Raw genomic sequence first — 18,770 nt, forward strand, 5'->3', positions numbered from 1 at the left:
AGTGTTGTTTAAAGATTGCCCCAAGCCACCTGGGATACACACCAAACATGTGGAAGAAGGTGCTCTGGTCAGATGAAACCAAAATTGAACTTTTTGGCAACAATGCAAAATGTTATGTTTGGCGTAAAAGCAACACAGCTCATCACCCTGAACACACCATCCCCACTGTCAAACATGGTGTTGGCAGCATCATGGTTTGGGCCTGCTTTTCTTCAGCAGGGACAGGGAAGATGGTTCAAATTGATGGGAAGATGGGTGGAGCCAAATACAGGACCATTCTGGAAGAAAACCTGATGGAGTCTGCAAAAGACCTGAGACTGTGACGGAGATTTGTCTTCCAACAAGACAATGATCCAAAACATAAAGCAAAATCTACAATGGAATGGTTCAAAAATAAACATATCCAGGTGTTAGAATGGCCAAGTCAAAGTCCAGACCTGAATCCAATCGAGAATCTGTGGAAAGAACTGAAAACTGCTGTTCACAAATGCTCTCCATCCAACCTCACTGAGCTCGAGCTGTTTTGCAAGGAGGAATGGGAAAAAATGTCAGTCTCTCGATGTGCAAAACTGATAGAGACATACCCCAAGCGACTTACAGCTGTAATCGCAGCAAAAGGTGGCACTACAAAGTATTAACTTAAGGGGGCTGAATAATTTTGCACGCCCAATTTTTCAGTTTTTGATTTGTTAAAAAAGTTTGAAATATCCAATAAATGTCGTTCCACTTCATGATTGTCCCACTTGTTGTTGATTTTTCACAAAAAAATACAGTTTTATATCTTTATGTTTGAAGCCTGAAATGTGGCAAAAGGTCGCAAAGTTCAAGGGGGCCGAATACTTTCTCAAGGCACTGTACATAGGCGTATAGAGGCCCATTATCAGCAACTATCACTCCTGTGTTCCAATGGTACGTTGTGTTATCTAATTCAGGTTTATCATTTTAAAAGGCTAATTGATCATTAGAAAACCATTTGCAATTATGTTAGCACAGCTGAGAACTGTTGTGCTAATTAAAGAAGAAATAAAACTGGCCTTCTTTAGACTAGTTGAGTATCTGGAGCATCAGCATTTGTGGGTTCGATTAGAGGCTCAAAATGGCCAGAAACAAAGAACTGTCTTCTGAAATTTGTCAGTTCATTAATTTTCTCAGCAATGAAAGCTATTCCATGTGAGAAATGGCCAAGAAACTGAAGATCTGGTACAACGCTATGGTCCTACTCCCTTCACAGTACAGTGCAAACTGGCTCTAACCAGAATAGTGGGAGGCCCGGTGCACAACTGAGCAAGATGACAAGTACATTAGAGTGTCTAGTTTGATAAACAGATGCCTCACAAGTCCTCAACCGGCAGCTTCATTAAACAGTACTCGCAAAACACCAGTCTCAACGTCAACAGTGAAGAGGCAACTCCAAGATGCTGGCCTTCTAGGCAGAGTTCCTCTGTCCAGTGTCTGTGTTCTTTTGCCCATCTTAATCTTTTATTGGCCAGTCTGAGATATGGCTTTTTCTTTGCAACTCTGCCTAGAAGGACAGCATCCCTGAGTCGCCTCTTCACTGTTGACGTTGAGACTGGTGTTTTGCGGGTACTATTTAATGAAGCTGTTTACAGTTACATTGTCTTCAAACAATGGAGTAAAACAAGCTTCTAACCATTGCTCATGAGTCAATTCTAAGTTATATTATTCAAGAATCAATGGCTATATATTAATAATTCAAATGTCCAAGAATGGATGTACCAATCCCAGATTGCCCCTTTAATGAATTGAATTAAATTAATGAATTAAATCTTATGTAAACCAGATGTTATCAAACTGGCATCAACTCACATCAACAAAATCACCACAAACTAACTCTATCTCGCTGTCTCACACACAGACAGACACGAACACGCAAAACATGAATTTAGAAATTGATAATGCAGAACATAAACATGCACACACAGATGAACATTTGGAGTAAAATCGAGCTTATGGCATTTTATTCAAGTCAGATCATATTTTAACAATTGCATAGGCCTATTGATTCAACTCTAGCTAGCTCTATGGTGTCAAAATTGAATGAAAAAATGACCCACTATTTCCATCAGTATCTGTTGTAATAATAAATTAGCTTTCAAGGTCATTCCGCACTATGAACTACATCAACGTTTTTTGACCTAGAGTTAGACAATAAGCAAACATAAAATGACAATACTAGCAAGCGAATAATACTTATTCAACACCAACATATATATTTGAACATTTAAAAATAATAAAATTAAACATTTAAAAAAATACATTAGTTAGCACGTTTCTTTGTTGAAAAAAGTTGCATGTCCTTGGTTCTGTTTCAGGTAGGACTGTCAACAAAACAAATAGTCCTATTATGACATCAGGGTTCCAACATGGAATTATATTATGTGTCCGAATTTTCACATTATTTCCAAGTAAAACAGAACAAAATATTACACTGGAATGCTCTTTCCACCAAAGACATGCAAATCATTTCATAATTCAAACGAGTGTCAGTTACAAAGGAATCCAACATACTTTTTCAATCCATCATCCTCAGCCAAGAAGGCGATGTACGAAAGTGGTGGCTGATGAGGGGAGGACGGCTCATAATAATGGCTGGAATGGAGCAAATGGAATGGCATCAAACACATGGTTTTCCATGTATTTGATGTATCTGATACCATGACACCTATTCTGCTCCAGTCATTACCAATAGCCCCTTCTCGTCAATTAAGGTACCACCAACCTCCTGTGGTACACCTGCATTGCTTCGTGCTTCTACACCTGCAATGCTTGCTGTTTGGGGTTTTAGGCTGTGTTTCTGTACAGCACTTTGATATATCAGCTGATGTAAGAAGAAATACATGAAATGTAAGAAATACATTTGATTTGATTTGTGTACGAATTGTTAAGGCTACAAAGATTTCAGTGGGAAAAATTTAGTTTTTTATTATTATTATTTTAGAACTTATTTCCATAATAGGGTTTATTAAATACAGTATGATGTATTTGTTTCATGTAACTTTTTCTCTGTAAAAAGTCAGCCAGCATATATTTCCAACTTCGGGCTTGACTTTGTGTGCATCCTAAATGGCACCTACATGCATTCGGAAAGTATTCAGACCCCCTGACCTTTTCCACATGTTGTTACATTACAGCCTTATTCTAAAATGTATAAAATATTTCCCCCCCCCCCCTCATCTACACACAATACCCCATAATGGCAAAGCAAAAACAGGTTTTTTACATTTTCGCCAATTTATTACAAATAAAAAGCCTAAACATCACATTTACATAAGTATTCAGACCCTTTACTCAGTACTGTTGAAGCACCTTTGACAGCAATTAGCCTCGATTCTTCTTGGGTATGATGTTACAAGCTTGGCACACCTGTATTTGGGGAGTTTCTCCCATTCTTCTCTACAGATCCTTTGTTTCGGACCTCCACCCTGGACATTGGATCTAATCCCAGAGGCCGACCCAAAACAACGTCGGGATATGTTCAGGAAACAGCAGAGGGAGCACCCCCCTATCCACATCGATGGGACAGTAGTGGAGAAGGTGAATAGTTTTAAGTTCCTCGGCGTACACATCACGGACAAAATGAAATTGTCCACCCACACAGGCAGCGTGGTGAAGAAGGCGCAACAGCTCCTCTTCAACCTCAGGAGGCTGAAGAAATTTGGCTTGTCACCTAAAACCCTCAAAAACTTTTACAGATGCACAATCAAGAGCATCCTGTTGGGCTGTATCACCGCCTCATATGGCAACTGCTCCGCCCTCAACCGCAAGGCTCTCCAGCGGGTAGTGCGGTCTGCACAACACATCACCGGGGGCAAACTACTTGCCATCCAGGACACCTACAGCACCCGATGTCACAGGAAGGCCAAAAAGATCATCAAGAACAACAAACATCCGAGCCACTGCCGGTTCACCCCGCCGTACATGTGTATCAAAGCAGGGACCGAGAGACTGAAAAACAGCTTCTATCTCCAGGCCATCAGACTGCTAAACAGCCATCACTAACATAGAGAGGCTGCTGCCAACATACAGACTCAAATCACTGGCCACTTTAATAAATGGACTTAATAAAGGTATCATGAGTCACTTTAAATAATGCCATTTGAATAATGTTTACATATCTTACATTACTCATCTCATATGTATATACTGTATTTTATACCATATATTGCATCTTGCCTAGGCCATCGCGCATCCATATATTTATATGTACATATTCTTATTCCATCACCTTACATTTGTGTGTGTAAATTAGTCATTGTGAATTTGTTAGATTACATGTTAGATATTACTGCACAGTCGGAACTAGAAGCACAAGCATTTCTCTACATTCGCATTAACATTTGCTAACCATGTGACCAACAAAATGTGATTTGTCCTGTTGTTGGTGAACCTTTGCCCCAGTCTGAGGTCCTGAATACTCTCGAGCAGGTTTTCATCAAGGAAGGATCTCGCTGTACTTTGATTCGTTCATCTTTGCCTCGATCCTGTCTAGTCTCCCAGTCCATGCCGTTGAAAAACATCCCCACAGCATGCTTCACTGTAGGGATGGTGCCAGGTTCCTCCAGATGAGACACTTGGCATTCAGGCCACAGAGTTTAAAAACAATGTTATTTCAATTGGTATTTACCTAGGACATTAAATAAACCGGTTTATAATTGACTTTCAGAATATTATCCATAAACGAATTTACTCTGTATTCATTGAAATAACATTTAAATAATTTTTGTGCTTTTTATTTTGTTCACTGCATTACCAAATAAATTATTTGCATTTCCATTTTATATCAATCAGATATGACATGTTGCTTAGCATATAGGTACAAAACACATATACCAGGTGCCAGAAATGGGATACATTGGCATTATTCAAGAATTTGCATTACCACAATTAATTAACATAATATCAAAAGTCTAATGTATATAATCAATATATTTCATCAGAGACAGAACATAAAACTTATTTTGAGTTATAATTCTGTTGTGTGCAAATAATTGGAAATCAATCACTCAACTACAACAACTATAGCAGGTACAATTTTAATGTATTGTTAAATGTCCAACTGAGGAAGGTACAAATAAGTCATTTTTATGACAGTATCATTCACAGATTTTCATTTTATGTGTTTATACAACATATAAAACTGTTTAATTAAATATGTATGCATACACTCAACCAGAAAAATAAATGACATTTGTCTCCCTACAAAAAGTGAGTTTTACATACATGGCATGTGAAACCCATAATAAGCACAACAACCAGAAGGTACTTCCTTGGCACAATAGTTGACCACTCCCTCAGCCCGATAATGGACCATCCCAGTGGTACTGTAAACGCATCACACTAACACATCTCACTGCACTGAGACATGCTTATGACCTCCTTCTGACCTCTGATTTGGATAGACAAGTCCTTGCTAAAGCCAACCTGGGGCAACATGTTCGTCCGAGCAGGGACAGTGGTGGTAGACTACAATGGTGGTGCTAGTGGTTGAGGTTTTTTAAACTTGCTTTGCATCCACACTCTGCGCATTACAACTTTCTTCCCTCTGTTCACCTGTAGTCGCCTATCCTCCAGATTCTGAATTTCTTCCAAACCAGCATTGGAAAATAAACTGTGAACTTCATCTGTGGAAAGAGTAACATAATATTACCATCACACATTACCATCACTAAATTATTTGAGATTAGATTTGAAATAATGTCTACACACAATATTCAGAGATACAATATTCCCAGAGACTTTTGAATCAATTGACCTTTTGTGAAGAAATAAACACACGTTCCATCTCCCCTTGAGTAGAAATTCTCTGACAAGCATCGACCTGTTGATCAGAGAAAATATCTCACTGCCATTATTAACAAATAGCCACTTTAGACAATAAAATGTATCCACTACCAAGTATGATCTGCCTACCTATTTCAAATGATTATGATCTGCTGTTTTTCAACTTTTAATTATATTTATTTCCTCTGTAAAGTGTATACTTTGTGAAAATGCACTTTATCTAAAGTTAAGATTAGAATGGCACCTTTTTTAAACCGTAGTTGTGATAGGTCATATCTGCCATAATCCCGGAAGAGGAGTATCCCTCCGGGTTTCAGGAATTGAGACAACCGGGTCACAACTCCTTGGACTCTGTCAAAGAAAACAATCAAATGACAAACCAACCAATCAATTAATCCGTTTCCTTCTCAAAACAATGTCTTAATTTGCAAAGGTACGATACACAAAATTCGGCAGTCGACGCAAAACTTCATAAGGATAGTTAGACACATTTTCAGAGATGTTCATTTAATCATTCCAGAGCAAGGCTTCCCAGGAAATTAACATATACAGTACAGTACAAGCTGTAAGGCTTTTGCAAGGGAGAAAAGGGGTAAGAATTTGACTGTACTCTCTTCCCCAATATGTTAGCTGTTCAAATGTACAGTAGCATCTCAGCTAACATACAGTGCACTCAGAAATTATTCAGACCTCTTGACTTTTTCCAGATTTTGTTACGTTTCAGCCGTATTCTAAAATGTATTACGTTGTTTTTTCCCGCTCATAAATCTATATCTTTGTCATTATGGGGTATTGTGAGTAGATTTAAATCAATCTTTTTTTTTTTTTTTTTTGAATTAGGCTGTAACGTAACAAAAATCTGGAAAAAGGGAAGAGGTCTGAATACTTTCTGAATGCACTGTACGTGATGTCTGACAGAAAGTTAGTTAGCTAAAAGAGAGCATATTTTAAAATCACACAGTTACACACCCACAGAAAATGCCTGCAGGAGAAGCCTTTTGACTTTGTCTTATTATGTGACTGATAAATACAGTAACAAGCTGCTTCCAATGACTGAAGCGAATCCGCAATCAATGGCCCATTGTAGAGACAATATGCTCCATGATACTCCTGGCACTACACTCAATACTCACTTAGAGCTCAATAACAACCTGAACCATTAGAGATTTTACACAGCAAGAAAATGGCAGGAGGTTCTGAGATGAAACCCCAGGACAGTACCAACTTGCCTCTACATCAAATATAAAATGAAAAGTGATGGAATACAGGAAAATCTATTATGGCTTGCTGTGAGAGCTGGCAGCCAGCCCATATCCATAATTCTAATCAGCTGCAATCTTCAGGGGCCTCAGTATGAAGTGAAATGTCACTGTTTGTTACAAAAAGCAAGCATCCAAGTACCCAGGGCAAACGGATCTGCAGTTAGACTTCATGCCATTTTGAAGTGAATCATAAATAGACTGCAAATAGGCACATACAGTACTGTATGAGGGGAAAGGGGGATACCTCGTCAGTTGTACAACTGAATGCATTCAACTGATGCGTCTTCTGCATTTAACCCAACCCCTCTGAATCAGAGAGGTGCGGGGGGCTGCCTTAAAACGTCAGCCACATCATTGGCGCCAGGGGAGCAGTTGTTGTTGGGGGTTAACTGCCTTGCTCAGGGGCAGAACAACAGATTTTTACATTGTCGGCTCGGGGATTCAATCCAGCAACCTTTCGGTTACTAACCCAACAATCCTAACCGCCAGGCTCCCCTATTCTGTGCTACTTTTAAAGGGTTGGGGTTAGCTACATGAACAGCACACCAGAGCTTACATTCTAAACTGATCTCAGTCAGCATGCTACTTCAATGGGTATTTTGCTTATTCACTTGCACTTGCCTTATCATACAAAACATTTGCAATTAGCAAATGCATAGAATCTGTATAAATGAACCCAGAATGTTCTTGATTCAAAACACACACGGTAGTACAAAATAGCATAACCTCAGGGTGTGAGAGAGGGCCTGTTTTTGGAGGGTGGAGAGGGTTAGATTAGTAATGACATTCAGACAAAGCATGGGGAGGTGATAAATGAGAGTTGGCGCTCCTGCCTTTGTCTCCTAAACATCACCTACCGCTCGGGGTGAATGGAGGACAGCACGAAGACCAGCAGAATAACATCCAGGCTCAGTGGAGGGAACGGAAAGGAGCCCACCTCGTCACAGACGTCCTGAACAAAGGCGTGACACACAGACTGGTCATAGTCTGGGTGGTCCTACATGGGGAAAAAGAGGGGACTAAGTGGCCTCTGATTCCAATGGTATCAATGCACAATGGTATCAATATGTTAACAATTAAACTCATTAATTGGTTAAATGTAGTGGATAGCTTAAAACCTACTGTCGAGCTCTTATGATGGCAATTTGGATTTCTTAAAATTATTGCTTAATTCGCACAAAAAAATGGCCCTGAATGTATTAACAAGCTCCTCAAAGACATAAAAAAAAATCTAAAAAGTTTTAATTATTTAACTAGGCAAGTCAGTTCTGATTTACAATGACGGCCCCCTTGTTAAGGGACAGAATGACAAATTTTTACCTTGTCAGCTCGGGGATTCGATCTAGCAACCTTTCGGTTACTGGGCCAACGCTCTAACCACAAGGCTATCTGCCGCCATAACAAATTCTACAGTTAGTTACGAAACCAATATGGCGCTGCAGTGGATAGGAGCTGTCTTACGGCGCCTGACCAATTCTGCTATGAGAGCTTAACGCTGATCGTAACTCTCTTTTATTTTTTTTATTACTTATTTCTCCGCCATCATTTCCTATGACCGGAAACAGATTCTGGACATCAGAACAGCAATCACTAACCTCGATTTCGAAAGAGAGGCAGGCGAGGCGGCATCCTGACGAGGCTATGTCTGCGAGCAAAAGGACCGTCATTGCCCTCTGTTCTATTGGCGAACATGTAATCACTGGAGAACAAACTGGATGAGCTCTGTTCGAGACTATCCTATTAAAAGGACCTGAAAAACGCTAATATTCTATGTTTCTCAGAGTTGTGGCTGAATGAGAACATGGATAATATACATCTCACTGGTTTTTCTATACATCTAGACCAGATGGCAGACTCGGGTAAGACAAAGGGAGGAGGGGTGCGTCTCTTTGTTCACGATCTCTAATGTTAAGGAAGTCTCAAGTTATTGCCCGCCTTAATTAGAAAACCTCATGATAAGCTGCAGACCAGACTATTTACCAATTTATATAATGTTTTTTTCCCGTAGCTGTCTATTTACCACCACAGTCCGATGCTGGCACTAAGACCAAGCTGTATAGGGCCATAAGCGAAAAATAAAATAAAAATACATCCACTGGCGGCGTTTCTCATGGCCAGTGATTTTAATGCAGGGAAACTGAAATCCTTTTAACTACATTTTTTACCAGTGTCACCTGTGCAACTAGAAGTGACAAAACTGTAAATCACTTTTACTCCACATACAAAAATGCATACAAGGCCCTCCAAGCCCTCCATTTGGCAAATTAGACCACAACTCTATCCTCCTGCTTCCTGCTTACAAGCAAAAACTCAGGAAGTACCGGTGACGCGTTCAATACGGAAGTGGTATGATGAAGCAGATGCTAAGCAACAGGACTGTTTTGCTAGCACAGACTGGAATATGTTCCGGGATTAATCTAATAACATTGAGGAGTTTACCACATCAGCCACCAGCTTCATTAATAACCAGAACCAGAAGCCATGGATTACAGGCAATATCCAAACTGAGCTGAAGGCTAGAGCTCCCGCTTTTAAGGAGCGGGACACTGATCCGGATGTTTATAAGAAATCCTGCTACAACCTCCGACGAGCCGTCAGGCAAAGCGTCAATACAGGACTAAGATTGAATTCTACTACGATGGCTCTGAGGCTCAACGGATGTGGCAGGGCTTGCATATTATCACAAATTACAAAGGGAGCTGCCCTATGCCGCGAGCCTACCAGACGAGCTAAATGCCTTTTATGCTCTATTCCAGGCAAGGAACACTGAACCATGCATGAGTGCACCAGCTGTTCCGGACGATCTCACTCTCTGTAGCCAATGTGAGTAAGACCTTTAAACAGGATAACAATTGCAAGGCCACGGGGCCAGACGGAATACCAGGAGAGCATGTGCTGCTCAGAGCATGTGCTGACCAGCTGGCAAGTGGCTTCACTGACATTTTCAACCTATCCCTCACCCAGTATGTAATACCAACTTGTTTCAAGCAGACTACCATAGTGCCTGTGCCCAAGAACGCCAAGGTAACCTGCCTAAATGACTATCATCCCTGTATATAGCCAGGTTATTTTTACTCATTGTTATTTGTTATTCACTGTTTATGTATTCCTCGTGGCATTAGTATACATTTTTGTTAAAGTACCCGTAAGAAAGTTTAAGAAACATGTGACATTTTTTACATTTATTTTTTATTTGACAAACCTACATCGACTATGCATTATGTGAGAATGTAATAATTTTCATAATTATAAGAAAAAGATCACAAGGCATGTTTAATGTAAGCAATTTTGAATTAAAAACTATTATTCACTTATTTTCTTACATTTACTGAAAAAACATGACCATTATCAGGTTAAAAGGGGATGAATAATACTCCTGGAAACTGAACCACTCCCCCCTAAAACAAATAAGCCGTTGTGGCAAGACCTTACACTAAATCACCACTAAAAGGTGCATATAACTGAAGGAACCCATAAACACACCAGTACTTTACAGTACAGTTCGAAATAATTACATAATTTAACTCATGAGGTGGTTACTTCAAGCCAGCAATAGTATTAGCAATGTGAACAAACTAGGTGTTTTCCTAGTGTTTCATGAGTAGATACGTAGCATTAATTGAGCAACATCATATTAAGCTCTTAAATAGACTTGGAAAGGATTGCACCCATAAATCGCAAAGCAACTGACAACAGAGAAGGATAAATGTAACAACCTCTAATGAGGGCACACCGTCTGTTCCTAGTAGACTGCTCTAGTCTCAGATTAAAGACAAATGCTCTGCATCTCAAGGACTCTATGCAATAATGTCAAGGACTGCTGGCCATGGCCATTTGATAAAAGACTGTAAATTACAAGAGCATCCAATGTCCACCAGGCCTCAAATCAAGCAAGGTGAGATGCCTAACATTCGGAGTAGAAGAGAAGGAAAAACAAGTGAAAAACAAGACAAACAAGTAGCTTGACCGTGACGTAATAACCTGTTTATCATGATTCAATTTCGACCACATTTCAACCTGTTTGTAATGATGTTATTTCACCCAGATTTCAACCTGTTTTCAATGTTTTGTTTGTAAGAATCTTGTTTGGAAAATTGTATCTAGATCTTAAAGAGAGCTTACCTTGACCAGCTGGACAGCACGGGGGGAAAAGTCACAGCAGTATAAGAATGCCCCTGTGTCTCTATAACACAGCAACACAGATAGGGAACTTGTCAGCTTGTATTCATAGCATTTCACCACAAACACACCAATACAAAACAAAAAGATACAGTGCCTTCAGAAAGTATTCATACTCCTTGACTTATTCCACATTCCGTTGTGTTTCAGGCTGAATTCAAAATGGAATAAATAGATCCTCACCCATCTACACAATGCCACTAATGAAAGCGAAAAATAGCTTTTGCAAATGTATTGAAAACGAAATACAGAAATATCTCATTTACATAATGTCACGCCCTGGTCAAAGTATTTTGTGTTTATCTTCATGTATTGGGTCAGGCCAGGGTGTGGCATGGGTTTTTGTATGTGGGGTGATCTAGCAAAGTCTATGGCTGTCTGGAGTGGTTCTCAATCAGAGACAGGTGTTTATCGTTGTCTCTGATTAGGAACCATATTTAGGCAGCCATATTCTTTAAGTTTGTCGTGGGTGATTGTCTTTAGTGTCCTTGTTCCTGTCTATGTGTTAGTGTACACAAGTATAGGCTGTTTTGGTTTTCGTTACGTTTTTTTGTAGTGTTTGTATTTAGATTTGTGTTACGTTTGTTTATTAAAACATGGATCGCAATCTACACGCTGCATTTTGGTTCGACTCTCCTTCACACCTAGAAAACCGTTACACATAAGTATTCACACCCCAGTGTTCACCTATGGGGGAATCACCTTTGGCAGCGATTACAGCTGTGAGTCTCTATGAGCTTTGCACAACTGGATTGTACAATTTTCACATTATTCTTGTTAAATTCTTCAAGCTTTGTCAAGTTGATCATTGCTAAAACAGCCATTTTCAAGTCACAAATTCAACTTTGTAACTGTTTTAAAGTCACCATTGGCCTCATGGTAAAATCCCAGAGGAGTTTCCTTCCTCTCCAGAAACTGAGTAAGGAAGGACGCCTGTATCTTTGTAGTTACTGGGTGCATTGATACACCATCCAAAGTGTAATTAATAACTTTACCATGTTCAAAGGGATATTCAATGTCTGCTTTTTTTCTTACTCATCTACCAATAGGCGCCCTTCGTTGCAAGGCATTTGAAAACCACCCTGGTGTTTGTAGTTGAATCTGTGTTTGAAATTCACTGCTCGACTGAGGGACCTACAGATAATTGTATGTGTGGGGAAGGCCTCCCGGGTGGCACAGTGGTCTAAGGCACTGCATCGCAATGGTAGCTGTGCCACCAGAGACTCTGGGTTTGAGCCCAGGCTCTGTCGCAGCCGGCCGCGACCTGGAGGTCCATGGGGCGACGCACAATTGGCCCAGTGTCGTCCGGGTTAGGGAGGGTTTGGCCGGCAGGGATATCCTTGTCTCATCGCGCACTAGCGACTCTTGTGGCGGGCCGGGCGCAGTGCACGCATAACAAAGGGGTTGAATACTTACTTATTGACTCAAGGCTTTTCATTTAATTAAAATAAAAATGTAAAAATTTCAAAAAATATAAATTCCACTTTGACATTATGGGGTATTATTGTGTGTTGGCCCGTGACACAAAATCTAAATGTAATCCATTTTAAATTCAGGCTGTAACACAAAACGTGGAAAAAGTCAAGGGGTGTAGAGTAGGGATACAAGTTAAGTGTATAATGACAGGTAGACTTAACTGTATAAGATCTACAGTAGCAATCGGTAAATATTTACTGAACAAAATAGCTCTTAATCACCCACCCAGCAGGGAGACTGAGGGACTAATACATTGGCTATCAGATAACATGCTTTCCATTTAATTGAAGAGTCATTCGTAGGGTTATGCATGCAGTCCAAGGTTAAACACTTCCTACTTGTTACTTTCCTCTCCTAGCCTTGCCAAGTCCTCTGGACAAAATGTTCTATGCAAGATGACATCATGCTTTGGCACAGGTTGTCTGCATAACAAAGTAAATATCAAAACATTTGCCTTCAAGAGAGACAATGTTATTCCAGAATAGTTTTTAAAATTTTAAATCTGCCATTGAACACCATAGGTTCAGTTTGTGATGCCATGCATCAACACATTTTTTTTTATCTGAGTGTATAACCATTTAAAAGACAAACTGGATAAAATATATGTAATGATGTTATACTTACTTAATAGAGCTGACAATAGGATACACACTGTTACCAGCCCCACATCCAACCTATGACAAAAATAACATTCTGTCAAAATAGACGACATTTGACTCAACTACTAGCCAGTGAAATCAACACCAAACTTCTAACCACACAGCATTTGAAATACATAATATTTGAACATATGGGAGGTGAGGAATAAAAGCAAGATGAAAATACCTCGAAGATCCTGAAAGTTGCATGTTCGCCTGGGAAAGAGCTGGTCTGCCTGGCAGCCCCTGCAGTGTCTCTCCCATCTTGATTACAGGACTGCTGGCAATCACTTGTCAGTGGATCTATGTGCTGGTGACTGGGTGCATGTTGCCGCTGCTGGCCTGTTTCTTTCTCCCTGCCTGACACACCAGGCTCTGGGCATGGGGCCCGCAGACCACATGGTCTCTCCTCAGTAGCACTGCTCTCTAGCCCTAAAGGAAGAAGCTCTGGGAACTCCAAGAACAGCCACTTGCGATCTTTAAAGAACTTGTCCTGGTGCGTCTCATAAAAGCTGTCCCAGTATTTATAGGCGTCTATGTCATATTTGCCTTAGTGGGGGATGAAGAACAAAAACAACAGGAATATTAGTTTTCATACAATCAAAATGAAGAACAATTTTCTAGGAACGTTTAGAGAAGGGCTACCTTGCTCTTCTAATGGAATGCGTAAGCTAGAATTATCGTCTGCTTTTTGTCTGGCTTTTTCTTTCTCTTCCTCAGACCATTTCACATGGTCCCTAAAACACAATCATGTCAACATGAACATACTGTATGCTTGATCCAAAATACACTGCTGTGCCCTTTGACACAGCATATTATCAACTTCAGACTTCACATTGAAAGTTGCATTAAATCAAAATAATAGATGTGCAAACGCATACCACATGTTATGCTGGAAGACGTCCTCAGGGTTGGTCAGAATCCTCGCTCCCAAAGGAGCGGGGGGTTGTCCCCCTCTGCTGTTTAGTCTGCAGGGAACCCTGCCCCAAACCATAGCCACTGAGGCTAGGGAGAGGCGTCGTAATCCTCTCATTTAGACTATGGATTGGGAAAACCAGGCAAGAAACCAATCAATCCATTTTAATTATGGAATATTTCAAATAGACTGTAAATGGTATTAAACATTACAAATCGGTGGTTCCAGCCCTAAATGCCGATTGGCTGTCAGCAGTGGTGTATCAGACCGTTTTTCACAGGTATGACAAAACATGTATCTTTACTGTTCTAATTACGTTGGTAACTAGTTTATAATAGCAATAAGGTACCTCGGGGGTTTGTGGAATATGGCCAATATGCCATGGCTAAGGGCTGTGTCCAGGCACTCCGCAATGTGTTGTGCCTAAGAGCAGCCCTTAGCCGTGGTATATTGGCCATATACCACCCCCCCTCCCATGCCTTATTGCTTAATTATACCATCTATTCACGAAGCTGTCTGCCGCCTGAAGAGATTTTGCCGATGCTCCGACGCTGCCCACAATGTTCTGTCTAAACGCAAATACGTGTAAGCGAGAAATTATTTTTATACAAAATATACACTTATTGTGTGCAGTTTAGGAAAGTTGCACCTGGCTGTATTTTGAGAAACACAGGAAATGTGCAATGGAATGGTCCAATGGAAATGCAATCGCAAGGTGAGAGGATGTGTTGTAGCCGAGGCCATGTGTGAAAACAGCCGGGTGCATCTTTGCATTTGAAAGATTCTTTCTCGCTTATTTGAAAGTTAAGTTCCAAAGGTAACCAAAACTATATCACAAGTGAGGCGTATTTTCGTTTAGACACAAAACGTCAGGGTTAAACAGAGCGTCAGGAACTCAAGGTGGGCTGCCTGTAAACTAGGTATACCCACTTGGATTATTAAGAGCTACCCAAATTGTACCATCAAATTCTGATTCATCATAATAACAAGTCTAGGCAATTCCACAGTAATGGCATTGAGCTGAGACTCAGATTTTTCACTCAAAATGTACGCCAAACAAGGCCTTCCGGGTGGCACAGTGGTCTAAGGCACTGCATCGCAATGCTAGCTGTGCCACCAGAGACTCTGGGTTTGAGCCCAGGCTCTGTCGCAGCCGGACGTGACCGGGAGGCCCATGGGGCGGCGCACAATTGGCCTAGCGTCGTCCGGGTTAGGGAGGGTTTGGCCGGCAGGGAAATCCTTGTCTCATTGCGCACTGGTGACTCCTGTGGCGGGCCGGGCGCAGTGCACACTGACCAGGTCGCTAGGTGTACGATGTTTCCTCCGACACATTGGTGCGGCTGGCTTCCGGGTTGGATGCGTGCTGTGTTAAGAAGCAGTGCGGCTTGGTTGAGTTGTGTTTCGGAGGACGCATGGCTCTCGACCTTCGCCTGTCCCGAGTCCGTGCGGGAGTTGTAGCGATGAGACAAGACAGTAACTACCAGCAATTGGATACCACGAAATTGGGGAGAAAAAGGGGGTAAACATTATTATTTATTTTTTTATGTATGCCAAACAAAAACAATTGATTTCAAAGTTTAACAAACATCTATGCACAATGACTACTTTAACAATTTAAAAACTGAAAATTTGACAAAAACACATTTATCAGAAGAACTGTGCAGATCCAAATTTGGTAACAGAATTTCGGTAAAATCTTCCTCCATTTTTTGTGTTCACGTTACCCAAAAACTTAAATATCTGCTCCAGATTCAAATTCAACAATGTCTGCAGGAAGAATGGGGTGTCAGCTATGACATGGCAAATTGACTATTTAATTAACTACAGTAAGTGAATTTACACCCGGTAATGGCATTGCAGTAACAGAATTTAATTATGGGTCCCTGATCTGTACTACACAGAAATGCATAATTATGGATATAAAATGGCATTCTCTTCATGGTGAAGTATCCTAAAAAGGTACACAAAAAGGTATAAATATGTAATATCATCCATTGCATATTTTGGTACTATTCTACACACTGGCTGTTTTAATGAGCTCGAGCTGCCCCCAAATAAGAACAAATTTGGTTGGTCTGGACCGGACCAAATCTGAACCAATCATAGACAAGGTTTCACATGTTTGGACATCAAAATACAGCATAAAGCTCAGTAGAGTACAGTACAATACAGAACAGTAGAGTTCAGTACAGTATAGTAAAGTATAACCTAGTACAGTAGATTATATTGTACTCGACTAGTACTGTGAACCGTCCTGAACTCTACAGTACTGTACTGATCTATACACTACTTTTCTTTACTGTACTCTATTCTATTGTGCTTACTGTGCTGAACTATTCTCCACTTTACTCAACTTAACTATACTATACAAAGTACTGAGTAAAGGGTCTGAACACTTGTGTGTGTGGTGTGTGTGTGTGTGGGGGGGGTTATACATTTGCAAACATTTCTAAAAAACAGTTGTTGCTTTGTCACTATGGGGTATTGTGTGTAGATGGATGAGGGGGGTGACTATTTTATCCATAGAATACGGCTGTAACGTAACAAAATGTGGAAAATGTCAAGGGGTTTGAATACTTTCCAAATGCACTGTATGCCTTAATAAAAAGTAGACTCAGATTTCTTTTGACACCCAAATTGACATGCTCCTATGACCTTCACATCTTGTTGCTCATGGGTCCTTTTACATGGAAATTACTGTCTCTTGAGTTATCAAAGATTGATTTTCCTACAAAGACTCCACTTCCTCGATGCCAGGACAGCGGAGTCAATCACCACCTTCTGGAGACACCTGAAACCCCACCTCTTTAAGGAATACCTAGGATAGGATAAGTAATCCTTCTCACCCCCCTTTAAGATTTAGATGCACTATTGTAAAGTGACTGTTCTACTGGATGTCATAAGGTGAATGCACCAATTTGTAAGTCGCTCTGGATAAGAGCGTCTGCTAAATGACTTAAATGTAAATGTCCTCTCTGGATGAACCATAAACTCAGAAATAATAACAAACGGAAGTAGCTGGGAAAGGATGAAACTACACATTAGGGGAAAGTAATCAAAGCAAGTATTGAAACCCAAATTAAACTATACAATTACATTAAACTGTTAATTAGACACGAAATGACATTGCCATAGGTTGTTTACTTTATCAGTGGAATATCCCTCTATCACGAATTTGAAGTGTACCCTCAAGAACTGCACATACCAGCATGCTGCAGTGCATTTAAGAAACCCACGCGACTGCAACACTTCTTTGAAATGCTTTTCCAACTAGTTGGATGTTCAGGAAAATCTTCAATTCTAACTAATATTGGACCCAGAGTGTAAAATCTAAGATTGTTTGCTTGTTAGATATGAACTTCATCAGGAAGGAAGTTGATAGTCTCGTTCAACACATACTGCTAGCTAGCTAACATAATTGAGCTAGCTATAAAAGAACGGCTAACATCACCGTGGTCAGCTGATGCTAAGGACACGTCATTTTAGCAGTCATGATTGTTAGTTATGCCCATTTAATTACCATTCTCTAAAGGACCAGGTCTGTGTAGACGTAAATGAACCAATGAAATGGTCGGAGTATCGAATACCGGCGTGGATAACAATTGGAACTGCGCTTACCTTGCTTTGTTATGGCCACACTGGTGTTCTTGGGTTGTCACTAGTTACCACAGCCACAAAGTCGAATGTGGCTATATATTTAAAACACTTTAGAGTTAATTTAAGGTCAAGATTAGGCATAGGGCTAGCAAAGCATTGTGGTTAGGTTTAAAATCAGAATTTAAGAAGATACATTGTAGAAATAGGCGGGGTTTAGACATAATTTTGACTTGGCTGTGCTGGTAAGGAGTGAAGACCTTGTTTTTGGTGGAGTGGACAAGCCCCTGTACATTGAGCGCCCTCTAATGATGACTCAGCTAAGAGGGACCCATTTTGCTGCGTATCTGCTGGACCTATGATTTAGAGCCATTTTTTTATGCTGACACTTTGTCAAGACTCAACTTGAAGATTGTTGTTAAAGGCTTGTATTTGTTAACTCCAGGACAGCAAAGACAAATCCAAAGTCTGGACCAAGTCCTCATTGACTTTTTTTTGCACTAACTCTCTTGCACTGACTAATTCTATGCACACACACCAGACTACCCACATACTCACAATGACACCATAATGCACGCATACACACACCCTTTCACGCTCATCTATCCTGTTGCCTAATCCCTTTACCCCTACCTATAATGAGCCTCCCGGGTGGCGCATTGATCTAAGGCACTGCATCTCAGTGCTAGAGGCATCACTACAGACCCTGGTTCAATTCCAGGTTGTATCACAACTGGCCGTGATTGGGAGTCCCATAGGGCTGCACACAATTAGCCCAGCATCGTCTGGGTTCGGGTTTGGCTGTGGTAGGCTGTCATTGTAAATAGAAAATTGTTCTTAACTGACTTGCCTTGTTAAATTAAAAACAAATATATCTTTAAGTGTATATGTATAATACCTCAA

At 40.5% G+C, this 18,770-nt stretch overlaps 1 protein-coding gene across 3 annotated transcripts; it reads right to left on the reverse strand.

The window, feature by feature from the left end:
* Nucleotides 1–5,038: 5,038 nt before the first annotated feature.
* LOC118386037 (tRNA N(3)-methylcytidine methyltransferase METTL2-like) lies at nt 5,039–18,145 on the reverse strand. 3 transcript variants are annotated; one of them, XM_035773399.2, is made up of 11 exons: nt 17,892–18,145; nt 14,239–14,395; nt 14,003–14,094; nt 13,545–13,906; nt 13,344–13,393; nt 13,058–13,141; nt 11,187–11,247; nt 7,922–8,061; nt 6,047–6,153; nt 5,774–5,839; nt 5,039–5,642 (listed from the first exon to the last, which is right to left on the reverse strand). In XM_035773399.2, the coding sequence occupies exons 2-11, from the start codon at nt 14,388–14,390 to the stop codon at nt 5,485–5,487; spliced, it is 1,272 nt and encodes a 423-aa protein (XP_035629292.1). In that variant the 5' UTR covers nt 14,391–14,395; nt 17,892–18,145; the 3' UTR covers nt 5,039–5,484. The 3 variants fall into 3 exon arrangements, with proteins under 3 accessions (XP_035629292.1, XP_035629293.1, XP_035629294.1); XM_035773400.1 differs by having other exon boundaries at nt 17,794–17,906; XM_035773401.2 differs by lacking the exon at nt 13,058–13,141 and having other exon boundaries at nt 17,892–18,139.
* Nucleotides 18,146–18,770: the final 625 nt, after the last annotated feature.

This window comes from Oncorhynchus keta, chromosome 7, assembly GCF_023373465.1.
Source record: "Oncorhynchus keta strain PuntledgeMale-10-30-2019 chromosome 7, Oket_V2, whole genome shotgun sequence".
NCBI classification, from domain to species: domain Eukaryota; kingdom Metazoa; phylum Chordata; class Actinopteri; order Salmoniformes; family Salmonidae; genus Oncorhynchus; species Oncorhynchus keta.

Bases quoted from the DNA above. Each gene is read 5' to 3' on its own strand.
- LOC118386037 (XM_035773399.2), bottom strand. From the start codon at position 14,390: ATGAGAGGATTACGACGCCTCTCCCTAGCCTCAGTGGCTATGGTTTGG. The intron at 13,394-13,544 runs GTATTTTCATCT...TTTTTGTCATAG, and splicing joins CAACTTTCAGGATCTTCGAG to GTTGGATGTGGGGCTGGTAA. The intron at 8,062-11,186 runs GTAAGCTCTCTT...TTCCCCATGTAG, and splicing joins GTGCTGTCCAGCTGGTCAAG to GACCACCCAGACTATGACCA.